The following is a 21,330-nucleotide window of genomic DNA, read 5'->3' on the forward strand; positions in this document are numbered from 1 at the left end:
GCAACAGAAAAATAATTAATTGAACAACATTTAATTATGTAAGGGCAGTAGAAGTAACCGGGAGGATTCGTTTCATATTTAAACCATATTTTGTCGGTTGCACTCTGCTCGGGAGTACTTGACTAGCAGATACCTTAAACACATCGCCAAACTGCGGTTACAACCTTTCCAGGCTCCATTTACACATATATATACAGAATATACACACACACACAAGCACGCTTCTTCTCCTGTTTAACACACACTATGGGAAATGTATTTTTGATTAACTTCGTTGTTTTCAGTCCAAGCCATATAAATATGGCACACAAATGGCGCAAGGCTCTTCATAATGGAGATGAAATAATATTTTCCTCTATTTTTAAGTGGAATTGGATCCATACAAAACACATAGCATAGCTATGTATACTATATGAGAGCCAACATAAAACATTTGCTGTCTGTAGCTCTAATGATCCCCAAAATAAGCCTACAAATCCATGTATCTGAATTGATATTTATTAATCGTATGCATTTTAGACAGCCGAACCGCCAAACTTATTAAATATTGTTTTTAACTTCCGTCAGTGCAAGATTAAATATGACTTCAGATCTTTCAAGACATTTTTAAAACATGGCGCACCTTTACAGCAACAATTGCTGTTGCAGCTATATATTGTAAAATAGTGAGCTGCTCTTGAAATCATTTCTGCACTTTTGGCAGGTTAGTTTAGTTTGGCACAACCAGATAGTTTATTCGGTCTATTCTAAGTATACTCTAGATAAATAATTCTTATAATCATTAATATTATTTATGTGCATAAGTTATAAATACGAATAACTATATATACAAGTGAAAGCCCAGGCCCTGGATTTCTAAACTATTTAACTATGGTTAAAAAAAAAAATGTACTTAAGAAGCAATAACTATTTCGTGATTTTTGCAGACCGCGCCTGCTGTAGCATTTGCTGCTGCTCTTGCGCCTGCTCTAGATCTGTTTCTTGCTCCTCCAGATCCTCTAATGCATTCTGCTCCTCCGTATCCACACTCTGCTCGAGCACATCGTCCAGATGCATCCAGACGTACTCGACTGCCGCACGCAACTCGCTGGCATATTTCCAAGCGCTGCGATCTTCAACCAGCTCGGTCAATTCATAATTTGCATCCGGCTCGCGATAGTGCTGCATGTGGGCAAGCTTCGTACTGACGGATCGCGGATTGCAGCTACCCGGCAGCCACTTGAGCGTAAAATGATTGTGCAGCGTCAGCGAGTAGCGCGTGTTGTGGAAGCACTTGGTCGCCCGATTGGGCAGAGAGTAGTTGCGATGACGCATTGTGTGCTGCAGCACATAGAGCTGGTCGGCCTCCAGCTGCTCGTGATTCTGTGCCTCGGGCACCACCTTGGTGAAGTAGGTGTTGATGAAACACATAGAGACATGGCCATTGGGACATTTAGCAATTGTTGTTTCCTGGTCCGTGTCCAGCACATCCTGCCAGCTGCGCAGCGTGCCCAGCGGCATAATCACCTCATCGACATCCACATTAACCATATAGTCGTACCGATACATATTCCTATAGAAGCAATCATTGTAGGGTATCAGCTCGTTCAGCCGCTTGACCAGACGCCGCTGCTGCAACAGCAGGTGCTGATAGTGTCGCAGCCGTGGCATGCCGTTGGCCAGCGTAAGCGGACGCAGCTCCAGGTAGCCAATGCGCTGATAGTAGTCCAGGACCCGTTGCACCGCCGGATGCACGTCGTACATGTAAGCGTAAATGCGTGAGGCGCCCATCAGGCGCTGCAGCTCGAACCATTCGATCAAACGCTCCGACAGATCTATGTATGGAAAATCAAAGCCCTTCACGCATACGCCAAAGCTGAGCTTGGCCGTTGCATTGCTGCGGGATGTGGAATTCAGGCTGGATCCGAAGCTGGGCTTCACCGTGTCATTTAAGGCTGCAGGGATATCGTAGTGGACACGAAGCGAATTGCTGGCGCGCTCACAACTTTCGGTGACCAGAGAGACGGTACGCGGCGTGGCGTATTGCAGATTGGGCGGCAAATCGGGCACCGGGCAGCTTAACAGATGAGGATAGTTGAGCAGTGGCGTATGGCCCCAGTTGCTGATCCATATGCTCAAGTATTCGCTGACCCGCGTCATAATGGGCTCATTGTGGTCCGCATACCACAGCTGGCAATGCGTCGGCGGGAACTCATTGTTGATTTGATTGGCCGTCGCCAGAACGCGCACCACGCCCTTTGGCAACTTGACGCCGGGACGCAGGTCCAGGTAGGCAGCATACAGACGGAACGTCACGTTTGCATTGATGAAAGTCTGCCAGTAAATGTTGTGCAGCTGCAGATCCAGCGGATCCGGATACAGGGCGCATGTTTTGTTCTGGCGATATTTATTTGGCTTCGCATAGCGATACCAGAAGCCATAGTCCACCTCGGGCAGTTCGTGCTCCAGCTGTTGCACCAGCTCCTCATCAACTGGCTCCTCCAGAGTCTGCACCGGTGGCGGTGTCCCCTTCACTACGCCAGCCGACGTCCTAACGTGCTGCACTTGCTCCACAAACAGTTGCTCGGCCCGCAGCTCCCGATCCGCACTGTGCAGTGCCGACAGCAGCAGCAACAGCGCAAACATCACAAGCAGCGCCAGTAGCGTCAGCTTGATAAAGCTACCTCTACCTCTTGTTGACATTGCGGCCAAACTAATCGTGGCAATCATTGCGCTAACTGCCGAACCCGGCAATCGTCCGCTTTATCTATGTGAGGTCTACGAGTCTAACAGCCACGAAGTGCCTCCTGCCGTTGGCCACATTTGCGGCCCGAACGCTTATCAATGTAGTGGCTGATATCCATTTACTAGCTAGTCAGACTGTTCGACCATAAAGCAATTGCACTGAGAAAAAATTTTATATATATAAACTCAATGAAATAAGGACACTCTGGTCACACCCAAAAAACCAACAAAAATTGCCTCAATTTTCGAAAATTGCCATATTATCAAACATTTTATTAATTTCCATTAACTTGCATGTGTTCAAGAAAATCTTATCAACAAATATCAGAAAATATTTTCTGAAACTAAGACATTTTGTTTTATTAAGCCGATTTTCTAAAATGTAGGAAAAAACTTTTTTGGTATCTAAGATAAAAATATGTGTAAGCTAAATTTTAATTTAACATATGCTTATAGCATATAGATAATACACTAAGATTAATGAATAACCACACATTTATGGAAAACTGAAAGTTATAAGTCATATCGATTTATCTATGCTTTGCTTTGCTTAATATCTATATAGTATATGCATAACATAAATGATTTTCGCTTTACTTGCAATTTGTTTTCGGAACTCTTGTATTCTCAACATGTTGTTTTTGTCAGTGTCCACAAATTTGCCAGCATAAGTCTATATATACAAATTTACTATCTGGGCAAACCCACAACTGATCTTAAGTGTGTGTCAGATTGATTTGGCTGTTTAGTTATCTTTGACTTACAGTCATAGAACTGTATTTTCCTTTTGAAGTGAAGTGTGTGCCATATTACTTATCAACTTACTGACTGGCCTAAACAAAAACAAAACTCGAATATGACTTTATTGTTTTTAATTTTTCATAGAAACATTTTGCTATGGCGCATAGTAGTGGAATTTTGGAACTACCTCGTGAAAGGTGTTAATAATTCGTTTGGCGCTCAGTATCTTGGCGGTGCGAAACATAAATTCGGTGAAGTTAATTGAAATGAATTAATAATTCCAATTTATGGGCCATTTGTGCAATCGCCTAAGATATCAATGAAATCAATCAAAAACGAATTAACATGTGCCTCTCCGCGGCTACCGACTTTTTAATACTCTATTTGAAGCTTAAAATAATGTTGCATTTAATTTGAAATGCTAAAAAATATATAATATATATTTTATTATATAAAACCTACTATTAGCCTAACCTAGCATGTGTATATAAAGGGATTTATTTTTTTGTTTGATAATTTGTTCCTGTTTCGTTTAATAAGTCTAATCCAAAATTGAATTCAATCCACAATTTCTTTCACAGCAACATTTATATATGTGTAATATACACCTGTACTACACATTTAATCTGACCTAGCTTTCCCACCCTGTCCAGTGGCAGAAATGTGTAAAGAGACATGCGCAAAAGGTTTTTCAAAAATATAAAGATAAAATATGTATTAGTTTGGCCCGTGGTCGCTGCGCTTGGAACATGACATTGCTTTTAAAAGTAATTTAAAACAAGTTTTTGTTTTGTACGCTGTAATTGAAAATGGACGCGTTGAGGTTGCATTTTGAAGTGCTCCAGTTTTGTAAATAACGCCAGCCAAAGCAGCACATTTATATATTTAAGTACTTGAACCTACTAGTTGCAATTAAATTTCCAAGATAACGTTGATAATATATTTGTTGGGCCGATTGGACAACTAATTAATGTTAATCATATAAATACGGTGTGTAGAGTCTTGGCATTTATAAGCTTTGATGTCAATACCTCGGATAAGATAAACCCTATTATCTTCCATTTAATTCCTCTAGTTGGTATTCTGATAGTTAGGTTAATCAAATGCTTAATTTGTTAATATTTTTGGAATACCCATGAATGAAGTTAAATGTTTTGTTATTTTTTTGTTTATTGTTAGGTGCCCGCCCCCCGCTTCTCTTACCCATTTACTACCCGCTAGACCGCTTGTTATGGCCAGTTGTCCATTGAAGTGTTGATAAGCAAGCGGGGCCAGATAAGAGTATAAAATAAAGAGCCAAAAAGACAGTGAAGAATTAATAGTAAGACTTGGAATGGAAGTCCCAACACTTGAATAAAATAAAATTATTCATTAAACGGGTAATTTGGCTTTATGGCATCTGAAAATCGAATATCGTTGTCTCTCACAAATTCAAGCGTAGAGCTACCAAGCTTTGTAGATAGCCCATAGAAGATCTTCTCAAATGATCGATTAAATAGTCGATATATAAAATAGGTAATCTACTCGGATTAAGCCCAACACAAATAAATACTGACTTAACAAAAAGTCATCTCTGGACCTGTTGAAGCTTTATTATACTCTGAACAGAGGATTGCGTGGAAGAATGCACCCAATGTTCGTTTTCCATTTTGTTCATTTTGTCATTCTTTATAAAAAAGAAAGGAAAAAGTGCGCATAGTTTCCACATACTTTCCTTTATAGCAGTATTCACCTTTTAGCTGCTTTCACAAGTCTAGCAAAAAAAGTGTTTGTTTTGTTCAGCAGGTGGCTCTTTCCAAAGGGTATGCACTCATTGGGCTTCTCAAAATTGTTTAAGTGCACTTAATTTTCATACCCAGTGACCAAAAAATGACCAAGTGGGGAACTGTGTTTCATAGATGTGTCTGTTTAAATAGGGTAACTAAATAATAAAATTTTCGGGTTATGTTAAATACCAAAATGATTAAATGAATAACCATGAGGGTATTTAGGGTATTTACTAGTCGCGCACCCTTGGTCAACGCCAATTCACGTCTATTTTGTTTGTATTTCTGTATTTTATTTTTTACTTTTGTCGAGCTATTATAACTTTGCGCTGCCCTATTTTTGCAAGTAATTTAAAAATAATTTGATGTTGTTGCTCCTGCTGGGGTTCGCTAGGATGGGATTAACGTTTTTGCTAGGTCCGAAGTTTGCTTTATTGACATTGTCACCAGGGCTTGTGACAATGAGCGCATACCTGCAGGACGACCACGGCGATGGGGAGTTGAGAGGACGACGAGAGTATAATAAAATTGTGAAACAACTTTTTAATGAGAAACATTTTTTGCACATTGCGCTGCCGGTGCGAAGGGGTTGCGAAGGGGGTTAGCTGCTGGCCTGCCCATAATGTGGGTGCACCAAGTTTGTAAATTGTTGCTGCTGCCACGAATGCTGATGATGATGATGCTGATGCTGATGCTGTCGCTGCCTGCGGCTGGCTCGCAGCCAGATATATTCGGGATACGAATGGCAAACGCGAGGAAACTTAAGTTACCTTCAAATGTTGCGGTTATCGCATAAATTTAATGAAAATTACGTGAATGCCTATTAAAATGCGGAATTTCTACAGGTCTTAAGTATATCAATTTAGCAACGAGCGATATAACTTTGGCACGACTATTCACCAGGGTACTCAATGGGAATTCACACCTGAAAAGCCACTTAAACCGCATAGTTGAGGTTTGCTGGCTGTGATCAAATTATTATCGTTCATTTTAGTTGGAAATACTCAATTGCGAAGTGGCAGTCTCTATTTATAGTAATCGGTTATGTTACTGCCGCTAAGTTTCTAAAAATTAAAAAAAATATATATGTATATACATATATTTAAGTACCTGCAATGTGCGTGTCGAATAACGGACTACATTCAATCGATCAATAATAATACATACTTAAATAGGTCTCAAAATTGTCCCCTAATTACCAAACAAATTTAACTAAGCATTTAAATTGAATTGCATTTCTAATTTAAAGCTTTTCAACATGTATAAATGTAAAGAGTTGTAGATAAAACCATTGTCAAATAATGGAATTCACAGCCATTCGGCGGGAAGATCAGCACAGTTAATCCAGCTAAGACTGCAGGCGTTTGGATTCAAGCTTTGGAACAGCTGGAGCTCTTGCTATATTGTAGATCTTTTGCAAGCACTTGTTGCTGCTGATGATGAGCTGCGGCTCCATTAACAACAGCCACACAATCGATTTTAGTCGCATGGAAAATACGTGCTACAAACAACACTAACTACTTGCCTGCGAGTGGAAAACTTTTGTGCCCAGACGATTGACGCGACCATTGTCACACACACACGTACACACACAGAGCCGAACACATAGCCAGGGCTAAAGCCGGATACAAAGCCTGAGCTGGATCTGTTCAGGCTTATGGGCCGCAGTCCACAGCAGTGACGCCCACAAGACTGGGCTACAATTAACTATGAAAATTTTACGCCGCACTGCAAAACTGCAAACTTTTTGCCTTAATTGCCCAGAAAAGTAACACAAATGAAACGCATCGACGCTTAATTACTTTTGCTAAATGGCAGGGACGTTGCCGTCGACTGCGTTAGGTAAACAGTGGGCGGGACGGCACTCGAGCACTTTGCTTTTATTTTGGTTCTGGCCAAGAGCAAGGGCCAACTTTGCAGCATGCGGGCGTAAAAGGTAGCTAGAGGTTGGGTTTGTGGCACACTTTGAATTTGCAGCATGGCAATTTACTGCATTCAGTTCATGGCATTGGCTAAGACTCCTTCTGTTTATACCCTTGGCTTTGGATATTACCGAATATTCCCGTGGTTTGTTCGACATATCGCAGAAATCTTTTTATTTCATTTTAAATTTAATCAATTAATATTTGACAGATTTGATTGAAATCTCTATTTACCATATATTTTCAAAATTTTAATAATCAATTTAATTCTTATTTTATAATTGCCCGTTGTACTGAAAATATTGCAAGCCGTAGATGTTTTCATAAACAAGGTAGGGCTAAATTTGATGCCTGCCCACAAAATTGGCATCTACCAAATATGGTTAGATGAATGCAATTGTTGGGATCAAAGTTATTTGTATATATAGTACGAGACTACTATATATAACCTCAATTTGTGTAACTTTTGTAGTTCCGCAAGAGCATCGTATGTTCGGCTTGATCAATATAATAAAATCGACATCTTCCTGGCTTAAGTCGGACTGATTGCTGCCAGCATGTGAGCGGCGCAGCACGATTTGACTTTTGTAGACGTCACAATTTGAGAAGTTTCGCCAGCGCTGTGGCAAACTTGGCCAAAAACTTGTCTGGCACTTGGTCTCAAGTTTTTGATTAAAAGCCTGCCACAAAACGCCATGCACGCAGTGGGGAAAACTTTTTTATACCACTCGCAGCCCGAAGATTGTTAATTGAATGCACTTTGGGTGCGCAATGTTTGCCTTTTACCCAAATGAGTGGCCATCTGTTAGCAGCTGAAATTAGTGAACGAAGTGCTCCAAAGAATAACTAAATAGCTGGCATATATATACATTCATAGATATATAGATAAATGGATAAACGATCGATACGAGGAAATTTTCGTTATGCTGAAATTGTATCTTGATAGGCTAAGTTACAGATCTGCCAAGCTGTATTTAGTTGCTAATCAGGTCTACCTCATCTTTCGATAACTATCGATAGATAGATTAAGGACTATTCCAATAAAAACATCAAAGGCATGCTAAATGATGTATAAGTTAAGTTGGCCGACATCTATTCATAGTTGCAAAGACAGACACAAAATTTGGGCAATGAATGCGTTGTCTGGCCCGGTGTTTGCATTCATCAATCACACAGGACTCCCCGCTAGGGATATGTTTATTGTATCCCCACAAATTGATATCGGCAATACGAAGCCCATTTGTTAAACTGCATTTCAGCTGTCAGTTCAGTTGCTGCTGCTGCTGAGCAGCCTGTTGCCAGCCGCATTCGTGGAGCTTGAGTTGCACATTTCATGCAGGATGAGAATACCTTAAACGACGCCCACCCCCCTCTCCTAGCTTTATGGGGCGGTCGAGACACGTTGGGCAGATGCACCCGCATCCCGTATACAGCCATAGACATCTACAGACACGCCCCACAGCTGTTGCTGGGCGTGGCGCCTTTTCACTTGAATGAAGTGCAAGCCAACGAAGTAAAAACCCGAAAATAATAGCAAAAGCATCTGCAGATATTCTATAAAAGCCGAGGCTAACGAGATTTGATGAATTGCAAGTCTTTGTGAAAGGAAGCTGCAGGAAAACTGTGCGTGAATAGCGCCTTCAACTCCAACTTCCGAAAGCCGTCCAGACCGCCTCTAAGCAAGGGAAAAAAACAAGAAAAAAAAGAAGCCATTAAGTGGTTTAAACCAGTGAAAAAGCGCACAACAAGCAACAGCAACGAAAAATGCAGTTGACATAAAAGAAACCCAACCAGCTAAAGCCAACTCCCACGCCAGGCTCAGCCTCAGCCCCCGCGCCAACGCCAGCACCAGTCTGGCAGGCAAACAGACGGACAGTTAACTAGATAGCAAGCACGTGGATACGAGCACAAAGCATCTTGACGAAATACTTGGAAGCTGTGTTGGACCAGAGCAGCGATGCTGAGACGCAGTCTTAATATTGCTGCAAAGAAATTTAATTTAACCAACCGCTTTCCCGGTATCCAGATAGGATTCATTACTTGCTTGCCGCCAGGTGCAGGCAGTTAATGCTGACAGCTATTGTACCAGTTGAAATCCAATTGGACTTATGTCATAGGCGGTGAAGTGAGCTGTAATTACGGAAATCAAGTTTTTATAGATCTCAATGAAATATCTGAGGTATTACACTTTGCATGCGTACCGCTTGTTAGACATTAATCGAAAGCTTTTACATGCGATGCAATCGTCACGATTTCAATTTCCAGCTTGTAAATTAACTGACTTGTAAATATTGGTGGTCCGAATTTTAAAGTTGGTGTCAACTTTGCCCACAGACAGCATAGAGTAGAATTACCGTTGTAAAAGCTTTTCATTGAGACACCACAAAGTATGCAATGTGCGCGATCTAAGCTCCAATTCGGAGCGAGTTGGAGCTTTAAGCGAATCACAGATATTGATCTTTGCTGCACCATTGTTAAAAATGAAAGTAAACAGTCGACTAATCAAACTGGACGGTGCCATGTTTACTGCACGAAATGAGGAAAAACTATGCCTTGACTTTAAAGCCAGTTAAACTTGAATTTGCTGATTTTTTACATGTGTCTAGTATTATGTATAGATCCGTAAATTCAATCAAAATTCAAACCGAGGGGTACACTCAACACACAGGCAGACAGAAAGAGGGAGAGAGAGACTGAGTGAGCAGGAGGGAGCAAGAGGGAGCAAGTAAGGAGGAGGCACAAACAGAGTGCACATCTCTGGCTGACAAATGGTGCATTAGAGTTTTACATAGACTGCACGATCCGGACATGGAGCGACTCTCGTTTTCAGCACTGAGCATGGCCATATTGCTGCACTCGGTCATGGGCATCTCATACTACTTTCTGATGGCCCGGTGCTCCCCGGCGCCCCTGCTAGGCAGCTGGCTGTTCGTCGCCTGCATTGGAGCCGTGCTGCAGGTGGTGCACATATTTCCGCAGTGGTGCCGCAACTGTTCGTCCCTATGCCGCCTGACCATGGAGATGGCCGTGTGCTGCTTCACGCTGGACCTGATGCTGACCAAGCTGTGGTGTCGCATTGAGTCGCTGTGCCACTGTGCCATCGTCGGCATCCTGCAGCTGTTCGTTACGGAGGACCGTACCTTTGCTTCCTGCGAGTACTGGATGCTCGGTGTGACCACCAGCGTGATAGGCGCCTGCCTGCTCTGGTTCACACTGTGGGCCACCGCGTTCCCCAGCAGGCTACGTCTGGACTATACCAATTGGCAAAAAAACGTCTCACGTTCTTTTAAACAAAATATTCGCCATTTGGCTTTTGGGCCGTCGAATCTGCAGTGCGCCACCTCCCCGCGCTTGGAGGAAAGCGAGCAGAGCTTTGCCAGTTGAGCCAGTCGCAGGACAACAGGTATTAATAACTGGAAAAAATAAGTTCAAAGTTGAAGGTGGGTCAGGCCGCAATGACATTTACCATGCACCACAACCTGTTTTAGAACTAAGCCAAACAAACTTGACAAATTGCAAAAAAAAACATTCAGCAGTCCCCTAATTCTGCGTTTCCCCAAACAAATGTGACTTGCAGCAAGCAATGATGTGTGCCCTAAACCCATTCCTTGGAAGTTTGTGGAAATTTCAAATAAAATGTTATATAAAGTATATCAATCTTAAGCTGGCTGACTAAAGGCTGACCAATGCTTGTTATTATTATTTTTAAGTAGAAAACAGACGAGTTGCTCGCTGTGCACTAATCCGTTGCTTCACGCGTTACAATTCGCAACCAGTTTAAGCAACAAAAGCGGGACGAGGTATTTCCCCCAAACTACAATCCTAGATACTTTTTATAGCTTCCTGAAGAAAGAGCTTAGAATTTATGTTAGGCAGCAGGGTTTTATCTGGCATTAGTGAAACAATTTTCTTACGACCTTGCAATGTTTTCCTACTATCGAACAAGCAGCAAATAAACCAAATTGGAAAAGCATCTTGTTTTTTTTTGTAGCTTTTAGCCAACCGGCGCACCGGTGCAGCCACAGAGAAACCCGTTTGAGCGAGTCATGGCCATGAGGCAATGCGGAAAACATCCGCTGCACGCGCCTAATTGTGGGCTGGTGCACTCCTCCTCTTGTTGCGTTTCGGAAGACGGAACCAAAAACCAAAAAAAAACGAATGCAGCAGTCGGGAATACTGGACTATAATACACCCTTTACGCGGCTTTAAGTGCAGCTGAAGCTTGAACGAAAGTCATGTGATACCAAAGAAGTGCCATCAAATGGTATGCATATATGTTTCTGATATTTCATGACTTTTGAAAGGCTCGTCGATCACATTATTAATAATGCAAACTAAATATAGTCCATGTGTATATTTGGTAAGGGTATTCAAATTGCCTAGCGCTGTGTGGTTGGAGTTGCGCTCGTGTCAAACTTGAACTTGAAACATGACTTAAACTGAACGATGATGCACATGCAACAATGTGCACAGAATGTGCAACACCGAAGACACGCAAGCGCCTTATTTTGTTTTTTGTTTTTAAACACTTGTAAGTAGCTAACAGCTTTTGGCTGCAACTTGTGGCATGCTACAGTTAAACTGCTTTTAATGGCAATTGAGGAAAATTGGCAGCTACGTCGGCTGCGTCCCCAGCTGCAGCTCTGGTGCCGGTTGGTCGGCCTGGCTGGCGCTAGCTGCAGCGCCTGGTCGGTCGGTATATAAGCAGGTCCGCTGGCGTCACTGGCGTTAATCAAATCGCGTCGCTAGACAGTCTTAGGCTGCACTAAAAAGTGCAAGTGTTTTGCCAACAACAGCAGCAACAAACTATTTATAAACAAACGCGCGCAAAACGTTTTCGCCCCCAAACCAAACAAGCAAACTGTTAACCATAGCAGAGGTGAAGCTTTTTGTGTTTTATTTTCTTCTTTTTTTTTCCTTCCCATTTTCTTTACTTTGTTATTGTTTTAAGCAAATATTTGCGCTTATGTATAAGCATAATTGTTATAAAACTACAAATTAAAAAAAAAAAAAATGAAAAGAAACAACACTGCGCAGCTAGTGAAAGTGAACTTTAAATAAGATTGTTGCCGCCCATTCATGGAATTTTGTTAAGCAATTTATGGTGCTTATGTTTTTGACATGTGTGCTACATGGCAATTAACAAAGACAATCCCTCAGCAGAACAAGACACTTAACTACTTCATAGCCCTCACTGGGCGTGTGACTTGCAACAGACTCAAAATAAATCAATTTATTAATATATATTAATATATATATCTATTTAAACAAAATATAACAGAAATATTATTAATAAATACCCTGTTGAAGAGCTTAAAATTAAATTAATATAATAATTATAGTTAAAGGCTGTCTGCAAATTTTAGACATCACCTTTAACAACCATTTCTCGCCCGTGGGAAAATTAAAATTTACTACCGTATAAGTCCAACCAGCGAAGTGAACTTATTAGCAATCGGCGAAAACGAATTCCAAATGTTTATTTACAAAGCTCAAAGTCAGTCGAATGAAAAACAAAAAATTCGAATCAACAGCTATCCGCCTGTCAGCTATACAAAATCGCTGAGACACGTATTTATTACTTCTGAATAAGTTTAAGGGCAACTAAACTTTGTCCAATTGCCACTTCTACATTTTCCACCTAGGAGGCTGGATTTGCCATAATTTATAAAACACACCTTGAATAAATAAACACCGAAATCTTTGGAGAGAAGCTTGAACCAATTTGTGAACCAAAATAGTAATCAATTTGTCAAGTTTGCGTTTGACATTTTTCAAAACCCTCTAAATATATATATATTACCTAGAGTGACAGTTTGAATAAGTCTCTAACCCATTCATTTAATCTAATTTAAAACACTGTAAAGAGTATCGCGCTGTCGGTTGCACCCGAATGTGACGTTTTAAATACATACATACGTATTATAAAATATTGTACAGAGTTTGACTGTTAACTCCCTGTCATGAAAAATTATTTATTTTAGCTTGTGGCTACATCCGCTTTATTTTCGATCCCACATTTCAGATGCTGTGCCAAGGATATTTCCATTGCCTGCTGCTGATTGCCCAGCTGCTTGTGCTCCCATTGTTGCATGCCTCGCCAGTATCAAGCCCAGAAATATCCAACAAATCGAACAAGTCGCCAAACAGCGTCCTTGCGCAACAGCAGCAACAGCAGCAACAGCAACAACAGCAACAACAGCAACAACAGCAACAACAGCAGCAGCAACTACTCAAGTCGAATCCCAATGCCCAGGAAGCGCATCTAAACTCGCTGAGCGCGTTTGCCACGAGCTACGGTAACTTGGGCACGGCTCAAGCACAGATGCAGCCGCCGACTGAAGCAGGATTCAAGCCCTCCTATAAAATGCCCGAAATGGAGACGAACTTTACGCCCATGCAAAGTGGAGGTCTTGGCGAGAGCACCAGCATTGCCAGCCTGCCCAGTACACCCATGCTGATGCAGTATCTGCCGGCGCAGACGCTTCAGGATGGCAGTGGGACCGTCCAGTATCTGCAGCTGATACCAACGCGTCCCATCATTGTGCCCATCAGTCCATATTTGACCACAGCGGCCACTGGCGGCGTACAGGCGCCGGTGCCCGCCCTAACACCTAATGTGGCTCCAACACCCGATTATGGTGCAAGCGGAGTCCAGCTAAGTGCACTACCCGCTAATACGGGCATCACCGGCCTACACTATTCTGCTGCCGGTCTGCAGGGCTATGCCAATGGGGTCTCTCCCGTCGCCGCCTATCGCAGCAGCTACCGCATCAATCGCGAGGCGAAGGAGAAAAACTTTCCGCCCACATTTAGCCTGAATCTCAACGAGTATCTGCCGGCGGCAGCGAGTGGTCACGATGCATCGGTTTCGGGAACAGCTTCGCATCCGCATACCCAACTGTATATCAGAGCCAGGCCATAGATTGCAATCCCGACATTCACTGCAAATCCAAGTTTGTTGCTTAAGTCATTTGTTTTTGTTTTTTTTTTTAACTTTTTTTTTTTGTATATTTTGTTGTTATACTTAGCTTATAAGCTCCACAATTGTTACTATCATAAGCCGAATAAAGCCCTTCAGTAAAACGATACTGGGAAGAAATTATGGTCAAGAGTGCTCGACTAACAAGTCTGGAAATAAGTTTAAAGTACCCCAAATCTGTTATGCATGGTCATAACTTTTGTAGTTGTCTAGCGGCCGATTACATTTTTGAATTTTAATTCCAAATTAGAATATAGTTTAATATGATTTGGCAGAGTTATTATACACTAACAATTAGCTCTGTAGCGCTCATATAATACAACATAAAATGTTTAAATATTTCTTTCCCATGTCTTCATTCAAGCTTACAATAATATTTGCACCTCCCAGCCCTAATATACATAAATGTAGCATTATAAATATTACAGGGCGTATTAAAACAGCCCTAGCTTGTTCGAAACACGCAAAATAAACAAACAAACTAGTGAACATGGCTTGAAGCAAGGTCGTCTTGAGCCAACAGCCTAACAGAATGAATTGCCATTGTCTCTGGGTCGCTTTAAGTGAAAGTAAACAACAATTTCACGCCCGCCGCGGAACAGTCAACACTGTTAACATGGATAATACTTGCACTTGTGCACACGCATGTGTCAGCGCCCATTACGTTGCCAACCTTGAGGTTGCGTCAGTCAGTCCGGCCTAACGCAGTCCGGCCCTTGCCTGCTGTCATCTGTCTAATTGTCGCGTCTTGACAAATCCATTTTGAGACTTTAGCATGCCCGAGGCTTTCATTACTGCTCCATCTTTCGCTTAATTACAGTGATCGATAAAAAATAAGAAAAACCTTCTTTCACTTGCGGCATTATGTGGAGCGAATGCCGACAGTCATTCAAAGTTTTATGGGGCACCCTTAAATACTCTATCTTTAAATAATATATTATATATTAATACAATTGAACCAGTTTTGGGTTAATATTGTTACAATTGCTATTATTCTTTTTAATAATTATTATTTTGTTATTGTTTTCAAATAATATTTAAAAATTAAGTATGGATTTTTCCTATTAATATTAATACAAACTTAGAATTTCCTCTACTCATTTACGAAAACCGGAGTTTTCTCGAGATGGAAACCCAAAAGCTGAAAGGTAGAACACATTTTTATTCATTTTGATTTGTAAACTTTAATCATATTTGTAACCATTTAAGTAGCTATATAGTTTTGAATTCGATATAGTTATTTTTTATCTCAGCTGATGCATTTTTCAGAGGATCGACATGGTTGGAGCACAGAGCTGACAACGGCTTGGGGTATACCCAGAGTGATATTGAGTGTGGCACAAAATATATAAGCATTACATGCCACATCGATGTACATATTGCCACAATTCACTTTCGAGCTCTAATGGCGATGACGACGCCCCACGGCTTGCCCAGCGCTGTGCCGCACGTCTTGTGAGTCCATCATAATGAATATTTTGTGCTGTACCCAGCACATGGATGGAACTGATTAGGCCCACTTGGTCGACGAGTGCTGCGTCTGCTCTTCTGGGGCGGAAGTGAACGGTTAAGTGTTGGTCAAGCACAGCAACAAATACAAATCTATATAAATACACTTGAATATAGTTCAATTAATGGTCATGTTCGAGCTGCTCTGCCTGCCATGTCCCAGAGGGGTAGATAAAGAGGGGGGTGTGTGAGTGCCGCCCATGGCTGCTTTGCATGTTGCTGTAGCTGTTATAACACTCGTAAATGCGTAAATTAGCTTTGATGGCTTGACTTTGCATATTGTTTTTTTTTTTTTTTTTGTTGGGCGGTATTTGAATTTGAAATGATTTCAATTTTTAATTTCCAAGCTTTGGCTGCTTACCCGCACTTTCCATTTCAATTAATTGCGCGCACTTGGCGCTTTTAGCTGCTTTTGTTTCGCATTTCGGGGCTTGTCTCAGTTTCAATTGCAATCCTTCAGCGCCGTCGCGACTCGCATCTGCATTGCCAGACAGCGTATCTCAAAAATGTATAGGTCGCTCTCGCTCTCTCTTTTCCTCTGCCTCTCTCGCGCTCTTGGCCAACTAGCAACAATGCGTCCACTTGTTGGGCTTGTGGCTGGTGGCCTGCAGAACTGCACGGCTGTTTCTGTGTTAGCCAAGCTGCCTCTTGGTATAAAACGCACCGTTAGCGCTTCGCTCTGTCGCAGTCGCAATTGCTTCGTTGCTGGGTTTCGGCTTCGTATAAACTTGGCCAAGTTTTGCCACATTTTTGTTTTTGTTTTTTTGTGGTTACTGTGTGAATTTTGATTGTGCGCCAGAAATTTAATTTCAGTTGTTAAGGAACATCCGCTTTAAAATACTACAAAGTGAACGCCGAAGTTTGTTAAAAACAATTCTATTACAATAAGTTCAACGAATTGGCTAAATCGAGTACTTTAACGTGTGCAAAGTGAAGAAATGGTGCGTAAAGAACAGATGCCCTCTTTAATCTTAGGGGACTTATTGGATTATGCCGTTGACATATGTCAATTAAATATACTCATTAAAAATACTGGCAATTTACAAATCAAATCCTAATCAAATTGAAAAACAGATTCATAGCATATTATACTAAGAATAGCCTATAATATAGTACAATTATCTCACCAGATACAAAAATGCTGTTGAAAACTAAATTGAGACCTAAACTATGCCATTTCAAAAAGTAAAATTATTTATAAGGCAAGAATCATTTCTTATAGATCTTACCAAGGTTAAGATTCTTTTGACAGCGGCTGACAGCGCCCAAAAGCTACCCAATGAATGAAGTGTCAACAAGGAGTTCTAGGCGAGAGGGGGCGTCGAAGAGGCTGTAAAAGCAATTTAAATATCAAATGAATGCATTGATATAAAAAGAAGCTCCAAGCTATTAGATAAACACAAACAAATATATGTCATTTAACACAGCCCTACTTTGAAAAGCCCTGCAAAAGATAAACTCCAATTAGCTGGTTATCTAACAGCTTATTTTTGTCCGATCGAAAGCCCCTTCCCCTGCGAGAAGAGCTATTGCTTTAGTGCAATCACGTGTTCTTAGACCGCCCAGTAGCCAGCTGACATTTGTGAATGACACACGGTCACATGATTGATTGGCATGGCCCTAACAGCGCGATTCTTTCTATGCGCTAGTTTGTGTCCCAAGTCTTTTGTTTATGGCCAGGGGCAAAACAATAGCGCGCAAATTACGCACCTTAACGACGACAATTGGCAGTCCATCAGTACCATTAGCCAGCATGTCATTAATCAAGCTGCATTTGCATCCGAGCGCGAGCATGTGACCTGGCCGATCATTACCAAGTGCCGTGGCCAAAATAATTAGAGAGCAGCGTCAAACTGGCGCACGCATCTATGATGATGATGATGATGATGATGGTTACGTTGGCAACTGGCGCTGTGAATGCTGTGCAACAGTCTGGCCAAAAATTGCAACTAGTTTTTTCAAGTTTTATAGATTTATATGTTGTTTTTTTTTTAACCATTTTTTGAATGTGGCATCATTGGGCATTGCACAAAATGCAATTTTTAGACGGCGAGACGAGTGCAGTTTTCGGTTCAATTTTAACTCGCCGCAAGTTGAATCTTGAATGCTGCAGAAATGTTGCAATCGCGGCAGCTTCGAATTGTTGCGTGTGTGTTTGTCGTGACAAATGGCCGTTAGCTTTGGCCAACATTTTTAGAAAGGTGCCGCTTATCAGTCGTGGCCTTGTGCCTTTTGGCAGCTGGTCAGCCACCCACTAGCTCGGCATTTCCTCTGCTCTGCTCTGTTCGGGGAACGGCGCCAAGCATGGCTGACCGCGAGATTCATATTTAAACTATTAATTATTGTTTTCTGTCAAGCAAAGCATTTTCAGCTAAATAACAAACTCAATTAAATGCATCACTGGACGCAGGTGGGCGTGGCAGCGACCACATTTGGCGAAAGGCAGCAAGTTAAGCGTAAACCTTTCACCGCCAACACATAAATTTCAACTGCAAATAGCTTAGACCAGTATCGCGCCATCGCCGCTGGGTGAATCCCCTTCTAAACATCTTCATCCATCTCCTTTTGCAGCAGCAACTTCCTCTGCTCTTGGCTCTGCTGGCAGCGCTGCCAGCGACGAGAGCAGCGCTGACGCCGCCAAACGGCTATGATGATGACAATACGCCGCTTCAACTTAGTCTGGAGGATCTGGAGCGGGAACAGGAGCAACATTTCGACCTCAATCGCCCGCCGCTGCTGCCCACGCATTACGAGTGGCATCCGAGCATAGCCGCCAGCGTGCCGCCCAGCTACGTGCACGATGCCGCCCAGCTGGAGCAAGCGGAACGTTTACGCCAGCTGCACCAGCAGCATCAGCAGCTGAGCGCTGGCTACGCGCTGCCCGGCCAGCTGCCGGATGGCCTACTGCTATTAACCGATGGCAATCTGTAAGTATGCAACAAAAACACACTTGGAGCTTTCACCAAAGCTTGACCTCAGGTGCAAACACAAACCCTTGCAAGCTTAAGCCATTTTACCTTAGACTTCAACAGTTCGAAGCTTTTGTAACTTTTACTTCAATGCACAAGCTTTTCAAGAGCTTGCAGCTTATTTAACGGTTTTATTTGAAGACATTTGGATACATTAAAATCGGGCTGCAAGCCCATAAAAAAGTTCGGAGCAGAGTTGGGGTACTCGCTGCCTTTGCATTGAACTCGATTTATATTTTCAAAATTTTAATAAAACAATTCAATTTCTAATTGATATATGCCCATTCTACTGAAAATATTGAAAGATTTAGATATTTTCATACAGAAATTGCGGGCTAGATTTGATTTCAATCCAAAACTGGCATCTACCAAATATGGCTAGATAAATCCAATGTTTGGTGTTAAGTTTTTTATGGGTTGGTTTAAGGTTTTCTTTATAATAGTAATAAATAAATTGGATTAACGGGCCCGTACCGGTTCTTTTCAAATGTAGTTTGCTTTGATTTAAATGTTTTCGGAGTCCAAAAAGCATTTTGGAAATACCCAACTATTATTATACTCGTCCACAAAGTGAAAAGGGTGTATTTGTTTTATGCAATATACGTCTTGCTTTCCTTCTGTCTGTCTATCTGAACGGAATTTTGTCGGCCAAATTGCCGTTAGACTTGAAATATAGATCCGTGTACATAGTTTTATATTTGTAGTTTTATGCATTCTATTTAACTATCAGAGGGAAGCATCTCCAAAACAGTCAAGTATATGTATTTTGGATGAGGACTGTACAAACAGGTCGATCGCATAAACTATAAGGTCCAGGCACTTAGATTTTATCTATTTTCGATATCTGAGGACATTTACAAATATATCGATACATATCGGTTTTTGAGACATTGATTTTTAAGCAAAGATTAGTGACTATATGAGATTTACAACATTTTGTATTCAGGCCATTATATAAGTAGTACACAGATTACAAAGACTTCACTTTTTGGATTATTTTCATAGTCTGCGAGTTGTGTTCGAAAATTGATTCTGAAAATCGATCCGTTTGATTTTGCAAAAACAGGAAAATTTCAGGTTTTCTGAGCGGTAACCAGCTATGTTCCATCATAATCTAAGTAATCTAAGGAGCATATAGAAATGTTCCAAAAACAATTTAGGTAAATCTGAACATCTTAAATCAGCATTTAAGAGCCTTCAATTAGGGAGGACCGTAATTACTATAGGCCTTTCAATTCATTACCATGAACAAGGTTTGAGTTCCGCGGGCATCTTTTAAAACACTTGATAAGCTTTAAGAAGGAAATGAGCAACACGAGTGGCCAATGGATTACTATTGTTAGCAGGAAAATTGTTAAGGGGCATGCATTTGTCAATTGAATTGGCGAATTGGCTGAAAATGAATGGAAATTACTGGGTTAATCAAATGCCCTTAGAGATAAATTTGGGCAAATCCCGGTATTCGACCGAATCTAATGCCAGGCTAATTTCTGTTACTGATAGACAACTGTTGGCTTTTGGGTGGGTGTTGAAACGGCCGGTTTCACTCACGACTGTTGCCGCCGTTGGCTTCCGACAAATGGCAGCAACGATTGCCATAATAAATAGCAAAGATTAGATAAAAGCAGCTCGTTAAGTCACGTCTCACATTCTCTCTATTAAACGCTCTCTCACTTTCTCTATACCTCTCTTGCTCTCTCTCGCACTCCCTCTCTCTTCCTTTATCTCTGGCCGTCTCAGCTCACCCACGCCGTCATCGACTCCCACAACAGCAACAACACAGACGCGAACACGACTGCTTCAACCCATTGTGCCCTTTGATCTGGACTTGCAGCTGCAACTGAATGGCGTGCAATATTTGAGTGGAAACGCGCTGCCTGGTGGCGCAGCGCAACTGCCACGTCCCATACCAAGACCTTTGGTACGCCCACAGCGACCACCCTACGCCTTTCTGCAGCAGCAGCCGCCATTGCTGCGACCCGGTCTCGGTCCGCATCCTAGCCCAGCAACACATCCTCTTCTGCTGCAGCAGTCCAAGCAGTTTGCCTATGCGCCAGTGCCGCAGCGAAACTATGCGCCCGCTCCCCGCATACCGCTGCCCTATCCGCCCAGCTTTGTCAGCATTACGACAAGAAGTCCAGCGTCCGGCCACTCCGCCAGTCATTCGAAGCCCTTCCGACCCTCGCAGCCGGACCTGACGCCGGATCTGTTCGCCGGACGTGACTCCAAATCGCTGCTGGACTCGTATATACCCAGCTGGGAGGTGCTGCGCCTGTACCAGCAACACCAGTCGCCGCGTCCTTTCCAGCGCCACACCTTGGCCTATGCTGTGCCCAGTCTGAGAGTCTTTAAGCGCGACTCCAAGCTGGACAGATCGTCCGAACGCAGCAGGATCGTCAAGAAGTCCTTGGATAAGCAGCTGAAGCTTCGTTAGATAGCCAAATTGGCCAAATGGATTTAGTTTGTACTTAGCGATTGCATTTTTACACACTTTGCATTTACATATTTGTATTGTACATATATATATATATTTTTTTTTTTGTATTATTGTTATAATATATTTATTTTATTAAAGTTCAATTTTATTATTTTTATATTTAATTATATAATTATTTTTAACTAAACAAATAGACAGAAGTGCTTGGCTCTATGGACGTAACATAATAAATATTTATATTTATATACATGTACATCAAATGATTGGAATTTTTTACTCG

At 41.8% G+C, this 21,330-nt stretch overlaps 4 protein-coding genes across 5 annotated transcripts in view; 3 read left to right on the plus strand and 1 right to left on the minus strand.

Moving 5' to 3' along the window:
* Positions 1-14,119, plus strand: part of LOC135428513 (transcription factor btd) — a 73,835-nt gene extending 59,716 nt beyond the window's left edge. The window contains exons 1-2 of one of the 2 annotated variants that reach the window (XM_064682562.1): positions 11,183-11,417; positions 13,179-14,119. In XM_064682562.1, the coding sequence (XP_064538632.1) occupies positions 11,415-11,417; positions 13,179-14,078 (903 nt within the window). In that variant the 5' untranslated portion in view covers positions 11,183-11,414 and the 3' untranslated portion in view covers positions 14,079-14,119. Of the gene's footprint in view, positions 1-11,182; positions 11,418-13,178 lie in introns of those variants that run through there. The other variant, XM_064682563.1, reaches the window with a different exon arrangement.
* LOC135428485 (uncharacterized) lies at positions 722-2,720 on the minus strand. Its single transcript, XM_064682528.1, has one exon. It carries the CDS (start codon positions 2,707-2,709, stop codon positions 907-909), a length of 1,803 nt encoding a protein of 600 aa, XP_064538598.1. The 5' UTR covers positions 2,710-2,720; the 3' UTR covers positions 722-906.
* On the plus strand, positions 9,723-10,816 carry LOC135428516 (uncharacterized). The gene has a single exon (XM_064682566.1). The coding sequence runs from the start codon at positions 9,962-9,964 to the stop codon at positions 10,535-10,537; it is 576 nt and encodes a 191-aa protein (XP_064538636.1). The 5' UTR covers positions 9,723-9,961; the 3' UTR covers positions 10,538-10,816.
* A 3,917-nt stretch (positions 14,120-18,036) lies between the features above and the next one.
* Positions 18,037-21,092, plus strand: LOC135428500 (uncharacterized). Its single transcript, XM_064682548.1, has 3 exons — positions 18,037-18,054; positions 18,144-18,571; positions 20,354-21,092. Exons 1-3 carry the CDS (start codon positions 18,037-18,039, stop codon positions 21,045-21,047), a joined length of 1,140 nt encoding a protein of 379 aa, XP_064538618.1. The 3' UTR covers positions 21,048-21,092.
* Positions 21,093-21,330: the final 238 nt, after the last annotated feature.

The sequence above is a fragment of the Drosophila montana genome, unplaced genomic scaffold, assembly GCF_035044405.1.
Source record: "Drosophila montana isolate Dmon_TW-CO22-7 unplaced genomic scaffold, ASM3504440v1 contig_2481_1, whole genome shotgun sequence".
Taxonomy (NCBI): Eukaryota; Metazoa; Arthropoda; class Insecta; order Diptera; family Drosophilidae; genus Drosophila; species Drosophila montana.

Coding starts and splice junctions, on each gene's coding strand:
- LOC135428485 (XM_064682528.1), bottom strand. CDS start 2,709: ATGATTGCCACGATTAGTTTGGCCGCAATGTCAACAAGAGGTAGAGGT.
- LOC135428516 (XM_064682566.1), top strand. CDS start 9,962: ATGGAGCGACTCTCGTTTTCAGCACTGAGCATGGCCATATTGCTGCAC.
- LOC135428500 (XM_064682548.1), top strand. Junction 18,572..20,353: donor CTATTAACCGATGGCAATCT/GTAAGTATGCAA, acceptor TGGCCGTCTCAG/CTCACCCACGCCGTCATCGA.